The 14,646-nt window shown below is 33.3% G+C and overlaps 1 protein-coding gene across 6 annotated transcripts in view; it reads right to left on the minus strand.

Moving 5' to 3' along the window:
• Lerp (lysosomal enzyme receptor protein) overlaps positions 1 to 14,646 on the minus strand; it is a 99,707-nt gene that overhangs the window by 17,258 nt on the left and 67,803 nt on the right. For all 6 annotated transcript variants that reach the window (XM_074175132.1, XM_074175131.1, XM_074175136.1 and 3 more), the window contains 4 exons: positions 11,664 to 11,771; positions 11,353 to 11,510; positions 7,395 to 7,630; positions 2,654 to 2,804 (listed from right to left, as the gene is read on the minus strand). In XM_074175132.1, the coding sequence (XP_074031233.1) occupies positions 2,654 to 2,804; positions 7,395 to 7,630; positions 11,353 to 11,510; positions 11,664 to 11,771 (653 nt within the window). The remainder of the gene's footprint in view (positions 1 to 2,653; positions 2,805 to 7,394; positions 7,631 to 11,352; positions 11,511 to 11,663; positions 11,772 to 14,646) is intronic.

The raw sequence follows: 14,646 nt of genomic DNA on the forward strand, positions 1-14,646 counted from the left end.
TATATATATATATATATATATATATTTATTTATTTTTACATTTTTTTTTAATTTACAACTTTGTGATATTATCTATTTTGTATAGTTTTATTTCTTTTCAATATTGTACATTGACGTTTTCCTCTTTTTCATTTGTACTTCTGCTCCTGTGGTTATACAAATCAATCTGAGTAAATAAAGAAATTATTATTATCATAATCATTACGAAAAATTACACACTAGCAGCGCTAGTAGTTCGGTAGGGACAAACACTCCCTTATCCTCATATAAACACATGGTAAATTACAATTAAAAAAGAATGTTTTTAACAGAAGATGTTCCTGGAGCTGAACTAAAATTTGCAACTGTAAAGGATAACAATGTTGTAACATTAAAATGTGGCTTACATGCCGTAATTTAAAAGTAATTGGAAAAAAGTGAATTAATAGACAGGTTAGTATACATACTCTAATAAAAGAGTAGCAGTAGATTCAAACTGTAACAAAAGAAATTTAAAATAATTATGAATTTCAGATTTATTTCCGAGTGAAATATGAATCAAATATAGATAGTAATGACAAATTTAATTAAATATAATAAATTGATATAATTTAATAAACGATTGAGGTTATATCTCATATACTATGAAAAATTTACTATTCATTTCATGTTTAGAGCATACATATGAATATTCATTTATTTATTGCACTGTTAAATCCACTCTTCTTGAAGCATGTCTCCATTTATTACATCTAACCTCGTTAATATGAGGTTTTATAAATGGTATAAAAAACACGTTTTCTTCCTGATATCGATTATCCGACGTACAATTCGCAAAAGAGCAATGCTTTGTTGGCATTATACTAGCACAAAATAATTTTTTATATCAGATTTATATTTTTAAATAATAAATTAATATTACGTAAATAACACTGTTTTACATGTGAATAGTTTATGTTTGTCCCTACTACTAGTGCTGCCTCTAGTGACACGTTCGCTGTACTATTCTCAGGAAAAAGGCTCATTGTTGAATGACGTCAACGGCGATCCAGATTTGATTAAAAGGGTCATAACTGGTGACAAATTATGGGTATATGGTTATGACATCGAAACCAAAGTCCAATCGTCCCAATGGGAGATCCCAGGAGAGCCAAGACCAAAAAAACACGCCAAGTTCGATCCTAATCAAATTTAAAAAATCTTCGTTCGTATAACCTAAACGAGACATTTTGCTCACGAATTCATTAAATACAATCAATAAGTCACCAACTACCTTCATTTGTTTTCATACCATTCCTATTGTATTAAACGGTAAAAGAATCATAAACGATAAATAGAAAATTTTATTCAATATAATAGATACTGATGAAATCAGTCGTGCTGTAAATAACAGTTTGATGAAGAGAGTTAATAAATGCCTAGAAGTAAACGGAAATGTCTTTAAACATATTTTGAAATAGATTTGAAGAGAGTTAATAAATGCCTAGAAGTAAACGGAAATGTCTTAAAACATATTTTGAAATAGATTTTACTTATATTTTATGTGAGAAGATAAAACAATATTCTCAAATTTTCGATCTTACATGAAACATTTCAAATAAACATTTTTTGACCAATTATTTTTTCATTTAAATATTCAATAAAAACCATGACGGCAAATTAATAGCTCTAATGAACTGTTGAACTAAGTGTTGGAAATTAAGTTTTTGTAGCACCTGATTTTATGGTGTTCATGAGCATGTTTCATTTTTTTAGAAAAACTAAAATATCTCGGGAACGGTTGTTTTTTGAAAGGAATGTCTATCTTTAAATACAGGGTGTTCCTCTTGAAAAAACTGAGTATTGGCCCATTTTTATATCTTTAGAATAAGTCATCGATTCCGAACACCTTGTAACACATTTTGGAAATGTCACTCATATGAAAATATGGAACGAAGCATTTTGATGAATCAAACTTTTGAATTGTATAGGGTAATCACTCGAAAGCCTAGTTTGAGTTGACAAATGAACATTTCGAGAACGGTTCAGTTTTGGTATAGGGTGTATTACATAAACTCACATTGGAATTGTGCCGGTTATTCAAACATGTGAAAATATACATGATGTTACGATTGAATTACGGAAGTCCAACTTCTGGTATATCTAGAGATATTGGAAAAACGCCATTATTTTTATTCAATAATGAATATACACAAAACCTATTTTTGGCAATTTTCAGGATATGAATCCAATTATTTCCAAAAATAGGTCAAACCGACGGTCATTGTGCTGTACCCTGTATATGCGCCTTCTCTGTTACTAAATACCAAGTTATTTTTGAATAAAATCATTCACATATTTGACCTGCACGTCAAAAATCGTTGTAAATGATATAAGAGAGACCTTACCTTCCGAGTTTTGCTGTGAATGAAAATGTTTTATATTAATTGGCCAACTTAATGGAAGAATAGAGACAGAATGTTCCTGAAGGAAAACATAGTTCATAGCTGTGTTTAAATAAAACTCTTACAGATCACCATTAAGACATAACAATTGAATGAGACATCTACCTTCAACAAAATTTCCAAAGTTTGTCCATAATAATGAGATGTCACATGAAGTGATTTTCGAATCTATTAATACCTTTTTCTTGACATTATATCTAGTTGCTATCTGATAAAAAAAATATACATACCTCACAAACATTTTTTTTACAACATTCAAAGAAAATTGTGCTTCTGTAATAATTCTGATTTTCCATAGAATAATATCCACCATCAGTTTCTACAACCAGCTGTCCTTTGTCGTTTTCATATAAAGGTTTCATTTGACCAAGAGATTTAACCCTGTGAAGAAAAAGTGCCATTGACATATTTTAGAGGCCTGTATAAAGGAGACTAATTGAGATAACGATTATAAGCTTATTCTTTGTATCTTTTCTCTGGTAGGAAATAAACCTACTTCAAGTCTCGGGCCTAACACATAGATGGCGCTAGATTTATTGCATTCACCGCTTTTTCAGCTGTTGAACTTTCATGATATTCTACTCATAAAAAAATATCATTCAAGCGAAGCTCCATCAGAAACAACAATAAAACATTGGTTTGCTGACTTCAAACGTGGTCGTAGAGACACAAATGATGCAGAATACCAGAAAACAAAAAAAATCCACAAAATCGTTTCGAATGATCGAAAAGTGAGTCAGCTGACATTGTAAAGGTATTGCATAACTTTATACTGCATGAGCATTTGACTATGAAAAAGCTCTGTTCAAAGTGAGTGCCGCGCGAGCTCAATGTTGACGAAAAACAAGAATGTCTTGATGATTCTGAGCAGTGTTTGGCCATATTTAAACATAACAAACCGGAATTTTTGCGTCGATATGTGACAATGGATGAAACATGGATCCACCACTTCACTCTGGACTCAAAAGGATCGTTATCTGAGTGGAGAGCAACTGCTGAACCTCGTCCAAAGGGCCCGAAAGCACAACAATCGGCTGGAAAGTTTACGGCCTCAATATTTTGGGAAATACCATCAACAGTAAATATTATATAGCGTTACTGGAGCGTTTGAAGGCCGAAATTGCGGAAAAACTCGCTCGAATGAAGAGGTTATTGCTGAAACTGAGATCTACTTTGATATACAAGATAAATCGTTCTACAAAAGTGGTATTGAAATGTTAGAGCAGCGCTGGAGTGATTGTGTGGCTCTTGGAGGCGAGTATGTTGAAGAATAAAGGTAATTTTGGAGAGAAAAAATGCGTTTCCTTTCTTAGGCCCAGGATTTTTGAGCCCAGATGTTAATTTTGCATTCCATAAACCACGGTGCTTCGTTGAAAATCAGTCATTTTAAAGATTTTACTTGTTAAATTATTTTTAACCATAAAGTACAAAGCACGAGCGACTTCACGAAGAAACGACCACATAATCATAAAAATTTCATTATCAAAAACATAGAAATATATTACGTACATTAGTCAAATAAAAAAGACAATCAATTAGTAAAAGTAAAATATACAGGGTGTTCCTTAAACACATGCTAATATTTAGGGAGGTAATTCTTAGACCCATTTCAAGGAAAAAACGTCCTATGGACGTATGTCCTAAACGCCTTAACTTTTGAGATACAGGGTGGCAAAGTTTTCAAAAATAATCAGTTTTTTAATAATAACTGAGATAATTTTGTAGACATCTTTGGCATATTCGATACATATGTTCCATGCCTCAAGGCGCATTTTCTGATGTTTTCTTAATTTTCTCTGCCAGTGGCGTACGTACGAGTTTTGAAATGTATATTTTTGGCGAAAAAAATACTACTCCACTACTTTATCTTGAATTAAAAATCATTTTTAAAATCTCCATACATTTTTGAGCACATTTGATTTGTTGGGTTTTCTTTGCCCGACGCATGGTTTTCGCTCAAAAAATTAAAAGTTGCTTTACTTAAGGATAAATTCCTTAAAAATCTGATGCGGTATCGTGCATCGACTGAAAGCAAACTAAGAGATCAGATTTGTTGCAAAATAATTGAGGATCTAAAAGGTATTTGTTTGTTGTCAGATGCACTGTTCTCAATTAAAATTGCGTCATAACGCAGCACCGCTTAATAATTTTTGAAAACATAAATTTAGTTATCCTGGAATAAATGACGTGTAGCAGAATTTATTTACTGCACCTCTTGGAAATATGGAGTTTGTCGATATGTGATTTCTTTTAAAGATTAAAAGCAAAAAAAACAGCGTACCCACCATAGCAATAAAAAACGAATTCTCTGTATGTACAAACGTCAGTAGCTAATATTGATGTTGGTTTAAAGTAAGGTGTTGGTGTTAAAAACTGTCACAGCGTGTTTTGATTGATTTTGAAGTTATTTTGGTAGTCCGCTGTTTTTCTGAATATCAGTAAATATGGTAAATTATACGAATGCGGAAATGGCGCAAATGCATTACGTATATGGCCTTGCCGATGGTAATGCAACAGAAGCCAGGCGCATTTATCAGGAAAGATATCCTAATCGTGCCTTATCAGATAGCCGAACCTTTTCAAATATTCATCGTTGACTTGGGGAAACTGGTAGTTTCAAGAAAGGGACTCCGGAAGGTAGACCTCGTGTAGTAAGAACTCCTGAAATCGAGGAAGCGGTGCTGCAAGAAATTGAGGAACATCCTGAGACGAGTACGAGGAAGATCGCTAGAACTCTGGATATTTGTCATCAAATTTTTTGGCGTATTTTGGTTGATTTTTTGTTATACCCATACCATATTTCAAGAGTGCAGGCATTACTCCCCAGAGATTTTCCACAGCGTGTGAACTTCAGTCAGTGGTATCTACAAAGTATTGCACTAAATCCGCAGTTTGAGACACAAATTTTGTTCACAGACGAAGCAAATTTTTCTCGGAATGCCATTCAAAATTTCCATAACAATCATGTGTGGGCTGAAGAAAATCCCCATGCAATAACCGAAACCCATTTCCAACACCAATTTTCGGTTAATGTATGGGCAGGAATTATAGGTGATCATCTAATAGGCCCATTTTTTCTACCGGGACGTCTTGATGGTCGTTCTCATTTACACTTTCTCGAAAAAGACTTACCTGGGTTATTGGAAGATGTGCCACTTGCACGATGGCGCCCCTGCTCATTTCAGTGTAATTGTCCGAAACCATTTAAATACAGTTTATCCTAATCGTTGGATAGGTCGCGGAGGACCTCAGCAATGGCCAGCAAGATCCCCCGATCTCAACAGTTTAGATTTTTTTTATGGGGTCACCTTAAAACTCTTGTGTATAAAACTCCCGTTAATACTTTAGAAGATTTAAGAGAGCGAATAGTTGCCTCGTGTGAAACTATACGAAATACGCCGGGAATATTTGAACGGGTGCGTAATTCCATGCGTAGAAGGGCGGAAGCATGCATAGAAGGGCGGAAGCATGCATACTAAGTGCAGGTGGCCACTTCCAACAATTTTAATAATCAGTTTTGGTATTATTACTAATTAACAAATTTGTGCTATTCGTTTATACTTACTGTCACAAAATAAAATAAAACTTGTTTTTATGAAAAATTTATTTTTTTGCAGATTATGTTTTCAAATATTATTAGGAAATTGGTAATGCGTTATGAAGCAATTTTCAGATTCTCATTCATTTTAGAATTGATCTAATTTCTTAATTTGCTTTCTGTCGATTTTAATTTTTTTGAGTGAAAATCATGCGTCGGACAGAGAAAAACCAAGAGATCAAATTTTCTCAAAAATAAATGAGGATTTTAAAAATGATTTTATTTTGAAAAGAAAGCATTGGAGTAGTACTTTTTCCCCAAAAATATTCAATGCAAAACCCGTAGGGATGCCACTGTTTGAAAAAATACAAATTTGTGTACATCAGAAAATGCGCCTTGAGGCATGGAACATATGTACCAAATACGCCAAAGATGTCTACAAAATTATCTCATTTATTATTAAAAAACTGATTATTTTTGAAAACTTTGCCACCCTGTATCTCAAAAGTTAAGGCGTTTAGGACATACGTCCATAGGAAGTTTTTTTCTTAAAATGGGTCTAAGAATTACCTCCTTGAATATTAGCATGTGTTTAAGGAACATCCTGTATAAATTTACTAACACAATACAGCAAAAGCCACATTAGGTGATACATCCATTATAGAACATATCAAGGAGGGAAGCAACCAAAAGAATGGAAGCTATTTTTAAAATATATCAAGACCAAAAAAAGCTTTTTGGCTTTCACTTCTCCATATTCATACAAAAAATTCTTGAAAGTTCTGAGGGAAGAAACTAATCTGATTTATAATAAACTCTTTGCGAAGAGATCATGTGTTTTTGTAGCTCCATATCTTAATAAATATTTATTCTACTGTGTCAAAGTATACACTGATCAATAGAGAATTTTGTACTTTATACATTGATGCTGTTGATTTTCTCCAAATTTCAATTTTTTCCCCCTTTTCAGCTCATTACTATATTATGAATGGATTCTACGCTGCGAAACAGCCCGAAAAATTAATCAGGCATTTGGCAATGATAGTGTTGATGAACGTATAGTTCAACGTTTTCAAGATTTTCACCTCGAAGATGAGCGCTGAAGTGGTCGACCTGGAGTAATCCAAGACAAGGATTTGAGCACCCTGGTAGAAGTTGTCACGCTTTGAGGTCTGTTCTTCTTTGCTTTTGAACAACCAACACGATCCTTTTTTGGATCGGATCGTCACTTGGGGACAAGGGAGATTACGACCTCGGCCCCAAGTCATGTAAGTACAAATCTGAGTGATTCTTTTAATAGAAAAGTTTTATTGAAACAGGTAGAATAACTGAAATAACTGTTACAATAAGAAATCACAAGGGAATTGTATTCAAGTGAAAAAATTATGTTTAATATAGATCAGCACAACCAGACTTCTTAAAATTATACTTACTTATGACGAATATCATATTCGGTTAAATTTTTCAGAGCAACCATCATATTTTTCATACAGGGAGAGTCATCATCAACAATGGGTCCTCCAATGTTAAACATATACTCGACCCCCTCATCTTCAAGAGTATATTTACTATTATTTTTGTATAACATACTCAAGTCATAAATTTTGTCGGTAGTTTCTAGAGTAGTATTCACAAAAACAGGAGAAATATTCTTGCAGCTTTCTTTATTCTTAAAAAAGTAAAAATATACATAATGAAAGTCATATGGAAACTTCAATCTCAACAATCAACTAATAAGGATAAAACATGAAATGTTGTTACCACAAAATTTACAAGATCAACACATAAAAATTGTTCGGAATACAATTATTGAAACTTTTACGAGTTTACCAATTTTAAAGTCGAAGAAACACGATTTAATTGTTCAAATGAATTATATGATTTCAAACAATGATAAAAGTGATGTTTCATTTATAATATGTATATACAATTTGTACTTTTTCCTTAGTGATATTACTCAAATATTGATAGAATCAGACTTTTTAATACCGGCATTGCACCTTTGGAGAAAAAACAAAGTACTATAAATCATTCCCATTTGTTTCATTACATTTCAATAAAAATATTCAAAATAGAGTATATAATACTTGAAGACTTTTTAATAGTTTTATCATATAAATAGTTTTCATGTAATAGTTTTCCCAATTATAAACCCAATAAAACCCAATTATAAAATTGGGTTTTAAATAGTCCAGTCATCACCCAAAGACGATTGTGGATACTAACAACCAAAGCATCGTGAAATAACTTAGCTTGAAATCTTAAAAAAAAAATTAGTTGTAAAATTTTCAATTGTTGCTTTAATTTTGTTTTATTGCAATTTCATTTGTTTTTATTTTGCTTGATATAATTGTTATTTTCAGCTAATCATTTTAATTTCATCGATTCTTTCAGGGATTTCAAATTATTTTATATCATATTGGACAATGGTAGTCCGAACTAATGAAATTCAGGTTTTCCATATGCTAGCAAGAGTACAGTGAAAACAAGTGAATTTGAGATTCAGATATAAACTCTTGTTATATAATATTAACACACATATAAATTAAATATCATTGTTGTGTAATAATTCTACATTAGTAGTGACATAGAGAATATTAGAAACTCAAGCGGTTGATGAAATAACCTAGAAGTAACTGTTACATGAAACTTTTCAAAAACACATTGTAGGTACTGAACCTAAAACGAATAGTAAAACATTTGAAATTAATAAATGAGAACTCAACAAAAGGGCTAATGAAAATGAATTTAAATGAATAAATTTCACGGGACTTTAAAGCTATATAAAAGTTAATGTAAACTTTGATGAAGTATTAAAATATCCAAGGAGAACTTACTTTGTTGATTAGCCTTATTTGCATATGTTATGGGTATACTTGTTTGTATTGTATTATGGTTTTTGAACAATAAGTTTTCGAACCTTTGATAAAATATATTTTATTTTATATATGTATTAGACATTAGACAAAGAGAAATTTTCAATCTGATGACTATAATCTTGACACATCTGTCATTTACAACGTTCTCTCTTTGAGAGAGTTTGATGGTGTGAATATATTATTCTTGTCATACATGTATCTTTCGTGTCCATAATATATTTTTTATGCTATCAATGAAAGAATATATAAATCCACTAAAGGACATATCTCCTAAATGTAAGCCGTAGTATTTGAATCTTTCAGCATTATCTGATATTATTTAAAGTATTTTCAGAATTCAATTCTTCAGGGCAGAAAAACAATGAAACTTTTTTACTATGAAGGGATGACATCTCTCTTTACGAAGCCGCCATCTATAGGAGTGACAGAAGGCCCATTCCACGAATATCAAAGCTAAACGACGGGGACTGTTGCAAAGTCAAGTTTTTAGTTCGACCGCTGAGATCCATCCTCCGTCTTTCACTGCAAGGCAACTAGCTGAAACTGGAGCCCCCAAAAAGCATTCATGATCCAGCATCAGACAGCGCTGTTTTAACCCGCCATAGGTATCATAGTGGTGCTAGGCTGACTGGTGTTGGACCTCAATAACTGCAATAACTGCAGTGAAAAAAAAAGACGAATCTCATTCGCGGTCGATGTCAAAGCTTAGGGCAGGGGTCGGTAAGTAGTTTTAGGTGGGGTCCGGATACTGTGAGAAAATTTTGACGAGGTCCAGAAAAAAACAACTGAATTAACTGCTACCTATGTATCATATTGGTTTCAAATTAAATTCTGAATTACAAAACACAAGACCTAAAATTAATGTGAGAAATTACACTGATGATCTTGAGCCAGTTTGGTTCTCGAGAGGAACAGCAAATTCGAAGTGTGTCTTTTAGGTGGGCGTTCGTTAATCTTGAACGATATTTGTTTTTCAAAAATTCATTTTTGAGAAATATGTTTCCCATACGTATGTCGAACCAAACATAGTGGCCAAATTTATAGCTAGTTTCTTGCAATGTTCATATTTTTCTGGGACATTTCGGCCCAAAATTTTTCAGTGGATAGTGTTTTATACATTACATCTTTTTGCAAATCAATTATCTCTATTTGAAGGGATGCGTTTGACAGATTGAACAACACATCTGTCGATTCTGCTGCTACATCAACTGCAAATGGCGATTTAGGAAACGCATAGCTTGCCCATCTCTGCAAAGTCTTGGAATCTTGTAGCAAATTCGTTCCTCAGATCGGCCAGAAAATTTATAAACACGGCAATGTCTTCTTCAGAGTTCTTTTTATATTCAAGAATTGTCAGAAAATGAATCAATTCTTGTCTTGCAATATCTTTTTCAAAGATATCCAGATATCTAGTGTATTAATTCACGCTGATAACGGAATACTTTGAAATGCAACATCTTTTTTTCTTCCAAAAAGTACCGTGACTACTTCCAACATACATTCCTTCAGAATCTGAAAATGGTTTTTGATGTTTATTAAGCGTCCAGTACACACGTAACGCTTCTTCTGTGGATTTTTCTTGCCCGCTCATGCAATGAACTAGTCATTTCGTGCTTTGTTTGTAAGAACTAAGATATGCATAAAGTTTTTCTTTACGAGCCTCACTGTCAATAGAAAAGTTTTTGTGAAATTGCTAATGAGTGGTTTCGTAGTGTTGCTTCAAATTACCACTCTTAACAATAGCGAAAGTTCTATTGCATATAAGGCACACTGGAACCGCTTGAGGCTTATCAGGCAGCGTAAAACAATATTGTTCAGTCCATTCTGCCAGAAACCTCCTATTTTCACTGTCCACTTTACACTTTTTAGGATCCATATGAGCATAGGTACGAAAATATTATGAAAACGCGAAAAATCACAAAACAAATGAATGAGTGTGCTTTCTCCCGCTCACACGCCCGCACACCCGATTTCGATACTCGCTCGCGTTTGTTTCAACAAAACAAAACAGTTGCAAGCGCGCACAAACAAACACACACACACAGGGTAGATGAGAAACTAATAAAACTATATCAGTTGTAGGTACTTGTAAAACAGATTGACTAGGCAACTTGAAATAAAATAAGTACACAACAAGTTGAATTCTATGTGGCTTAAAAAAATTACTATAATCGATAAAGGTATAGTATACCTTATCTACGTATTAATTTATACTTGGTATATAACACATTACAATATTTGCCGGTCCGAGGTTCGACCTTTCGCGGTCCGCCTGTTGCCGACCGTTGGCTTAGGGGCTTCGTTTATATGTAATATGCAAGGATTGAATCTTCTGTCGATCCTATAGATGGCGTTTTCGTAAAATGTGATGTCATTGCTTTTACTTACTCAGGCTTGTTTTTTCGGGACAGTTTAGTCCAGCAATGTCACTGTTTTACTGTTCCGAAAGCAAATGTTTTCAAACATGTTGAAACACCAAGGCATAAATAGAGATCAATAAACAGATACTTACAATAATAGGGCAGGCAGCAGGTGTATTCCAATCCAGAAATATTCTACAGTCAACACTTCTATTTAAAACAGTATTTAAAAAAGGATTCTCTTCTGTTTCAGAACATTTGAATTCAATATGAGTGCTATATGTTTCATCACCTTTGCAAGTGTCACCACCTTAAAAATTTTTTACAAGATCACAAAACAATTCAAAGACAAATTTTAAAGTTTAACGATAAATAATTAACAAAGACAATTCTTTAGTGCTTCAACTCAATAATTTTCTATGCATATTTTTCTTTGTGTGACTTAGTGATACTGAAAACTCACTTATAAATGTTGTTGTTATTATATTATTTTCCACAGTAAGATCAGTTTGGATGCTCCCCCTATTTATATATCCATTTTCGTTTATTTCACACACTTGGGAAAACGACCCTGAAAAAAGGTGATGAAGTATGTGATGGAATTGGTCAATACTAGATGAAAATCCATGATATTTCACAATGAAAAAATAATAAATAAATTCTTATTTATAGGAAGAACTCTAATATCCGACTTGAATCTATCAAAAATATTTTCATGCTATACTAGGACTGAGACACCACTATATGGATCATTTCGTGATGCTGTCTTCTTGGATGGAGAATTGAGATTGAGTTAAGTGTCATTGTTCTCTGACAGTGGATGTCTCAGTTATTGCAGAATAGAAAAAAATAAATTACATAAAAAAATAATATTACATAGATTTTTTTTTCATCAATCAATTAACCATATACTTCATTGTCATGAAGAACGTTCAATATTTCATAGATAAAGTAAATGAAGTAGATATTACAATGTTTCACTTACAGTGTCATCATACTAATATACATTACAGAAGATTTACATTCGTAAATAATTAAAATACAATACAAATTAAAAAACATACACACAAAAATAACTAACAAATAAAATATACTTGGTCAGAATGTAATATAAAAACTTGAAAAATGCTATTCAAAATTAGATATACCTGTTTTGTAACATGTTTAATCTTATTAATAGAGTCAGACTTGATTTAAGAAACATTTATCAGTTATTGGCAGAAATTAGGTCTCATCTGATTGATGATGGCAGAAATTTTGATGAGCTTGGTAATCTTCTGTGGCTTTTGATCTTTTGTATCTTTTCCAGAGTCTTTTTTGTGATGTATGAGTGACATTATTTCGGCATTGATCTGTCAATTCCACTTCAAAATAGTGTATTCATGCATTAATTTCATTATCCCAAATTTCAATTTTTTGAGTTGACCCGTTCAAAAATTATATATATATATATATATATATATATATATATATATATATATATATATATATATATATATATATATATATATATATATAATTGATAGTGTAACGACCGTATGTATGTATAGAATAGTAGTTTTTCGGGGATTCGGTCTGATTAGAATAAATATTTACTCTTTTTAGCTGCCCGAGCTTTCGCTAATGTTTATTAGCTTTATCGAGGGCTGTAATATAAAAAGGACATAATATATATATATATATATATATATATATATATATATATATAAAATCTAGAAAGGTTAATGCAGTCAAGCTGCTGGAAAATAATTCCATGAAAATCAAAAAATAAATAGATAAGTACTTTTTGATCATTCCCATATTGATTTCAATCTGAGAGCCAACGGTAGACAGCTGTTTTAGCCTATTGGGCATCGTCAGTACCGGGCAGACGGTCCTCGATTGAAGACAAAATGACGACGAAGTCCATCTTGATTTTGATCAGGTTGAAAATCTCTTCCCGTACCCTTTCGACTGTAGACAAAATGAGAAAAACCAAGAAAGTACTTGATAAAAATAGGTGCGTAAACGCAAGCGAAACATAAGTGGAACCACCTATTGGTGTGACACCCAATAGATGTGTAACACCCAATAGATGTGTGACACCCAAGTCAACTTGGCAAGTTGATTTGGGTGTCACACCAATAGGTGGTTCCACTTATGTTTCGCTTGCGTTTACGCAGCTATTTTTATCAAGTAATTTCGTCATCAGCGTTGATGGTTAATGCCAGGCTCCAACCTGACTAAATTCGAGATGACTTCCACCGTTGATGGTTAAAGTATTCGAGAGATATCCGTCGACGGCCACTTGCAGGGAAGTTTGGTCAGCAAACCCTCATGCAACACACGGTCAAAGGCCTTAGAAATATCAAGCGCTACAGCTTTTGACTCTCCATATCTCTCGATTCTAAATATGGGTGAGATACGATAGAAGGTCGCATTTTGATGATTGATCAAGATGGTGAAGCCTTCCAAATATCTGAGGATTTGTTAGTTTGGTTTCCCTTTTTGGGAATAGGGTGAACGCGAGAAATCTTCCAGCAAGAAGAAAAACCCCTTTCTTGTGAGACAGGTTCAAAAGTCTGCAAAATATTGGTGGGCACTTTTCAAGTACGATGATGGGCACTTCATCAGGACCAGACGCCTTGTTGATATTGAGAATTCAGAATTCGCCTGACTAGACGTTGTCGTGTCTGCATTGTGGATTCTAGTGTGAGAATAGTTGGTGGTATCTTTCCCAGAAAATCGACTGTGGAGTGTGACGCAACTTGTTTAGCTGGTAGATTTTTTTCTATGGCTGTTGCTGCAATTGAACTCACAATTTTTTCTACTTTTGTAGAACTGAAGTTGGTTGAAATTACAAAATATATCCATTCCACAGGACTTATTCCTAAAGAAACATTCTTAATCTCCGAGAAGGAAGGCATTTACCTCCAGAGTGAAAGCAACATCCTGTAAAGGATCAACTTTGAAATAGAATCTGAATCGAAATTTTCGAGCAGATCGGTGCTTTTTGGCAAAATTATTCAATATTGCCATAATGAACTTCCAGAGAGCTGCAGGTCTTCTGAAATATCAGGGGTGATACCAGAAGTAACCTCGACTATTTATAGGAATGATGAGTAACTTTACCCTATATCCAGCAACCTCTCTCAGACATTCTCTGTTCTGATACTCGTGCCAGTAAGTATCTTATGACACGAACACAAACAATTGTTCAGGATATGGAATTGGTTGTTATTTGAGAAAAATCCAGAACGTATTCAGGTGGGGTTTTCACTAAGAGTTTACTAAACTGCAACACTTATTTAACTTTGCAATAGCTTTCTCAGGCGCGTAAGAAAACACCTGAGAAAGCTTCTGTTTAGAGAAAAGCGTAGTGCGGTTTTGCATAATATTCACTGGAAACCTATCAATGGAGCTATATAATAGGTGTGTTCAACACGTATGAACATGCCTGAGGAAGC

The sequence above is a fragment of the Leptinotarsa decemlineata genome, unplaced genomic scaffold, assembly GCF_025532065.1.
Source record: "Leptinotarsa decemlineata unplaced genomic scaffold, Ldec_3_MD MMD2_tig00000882_RagTag_RagTag, whole genome shotgun sequence".
Lineage (NCBI taxonomy): Eukaryota > Metazoa > Arthropoda > Insecta > Coleoptera > Chrysomelidae > Leptinotarsa > Leptinotarsa decemlineata.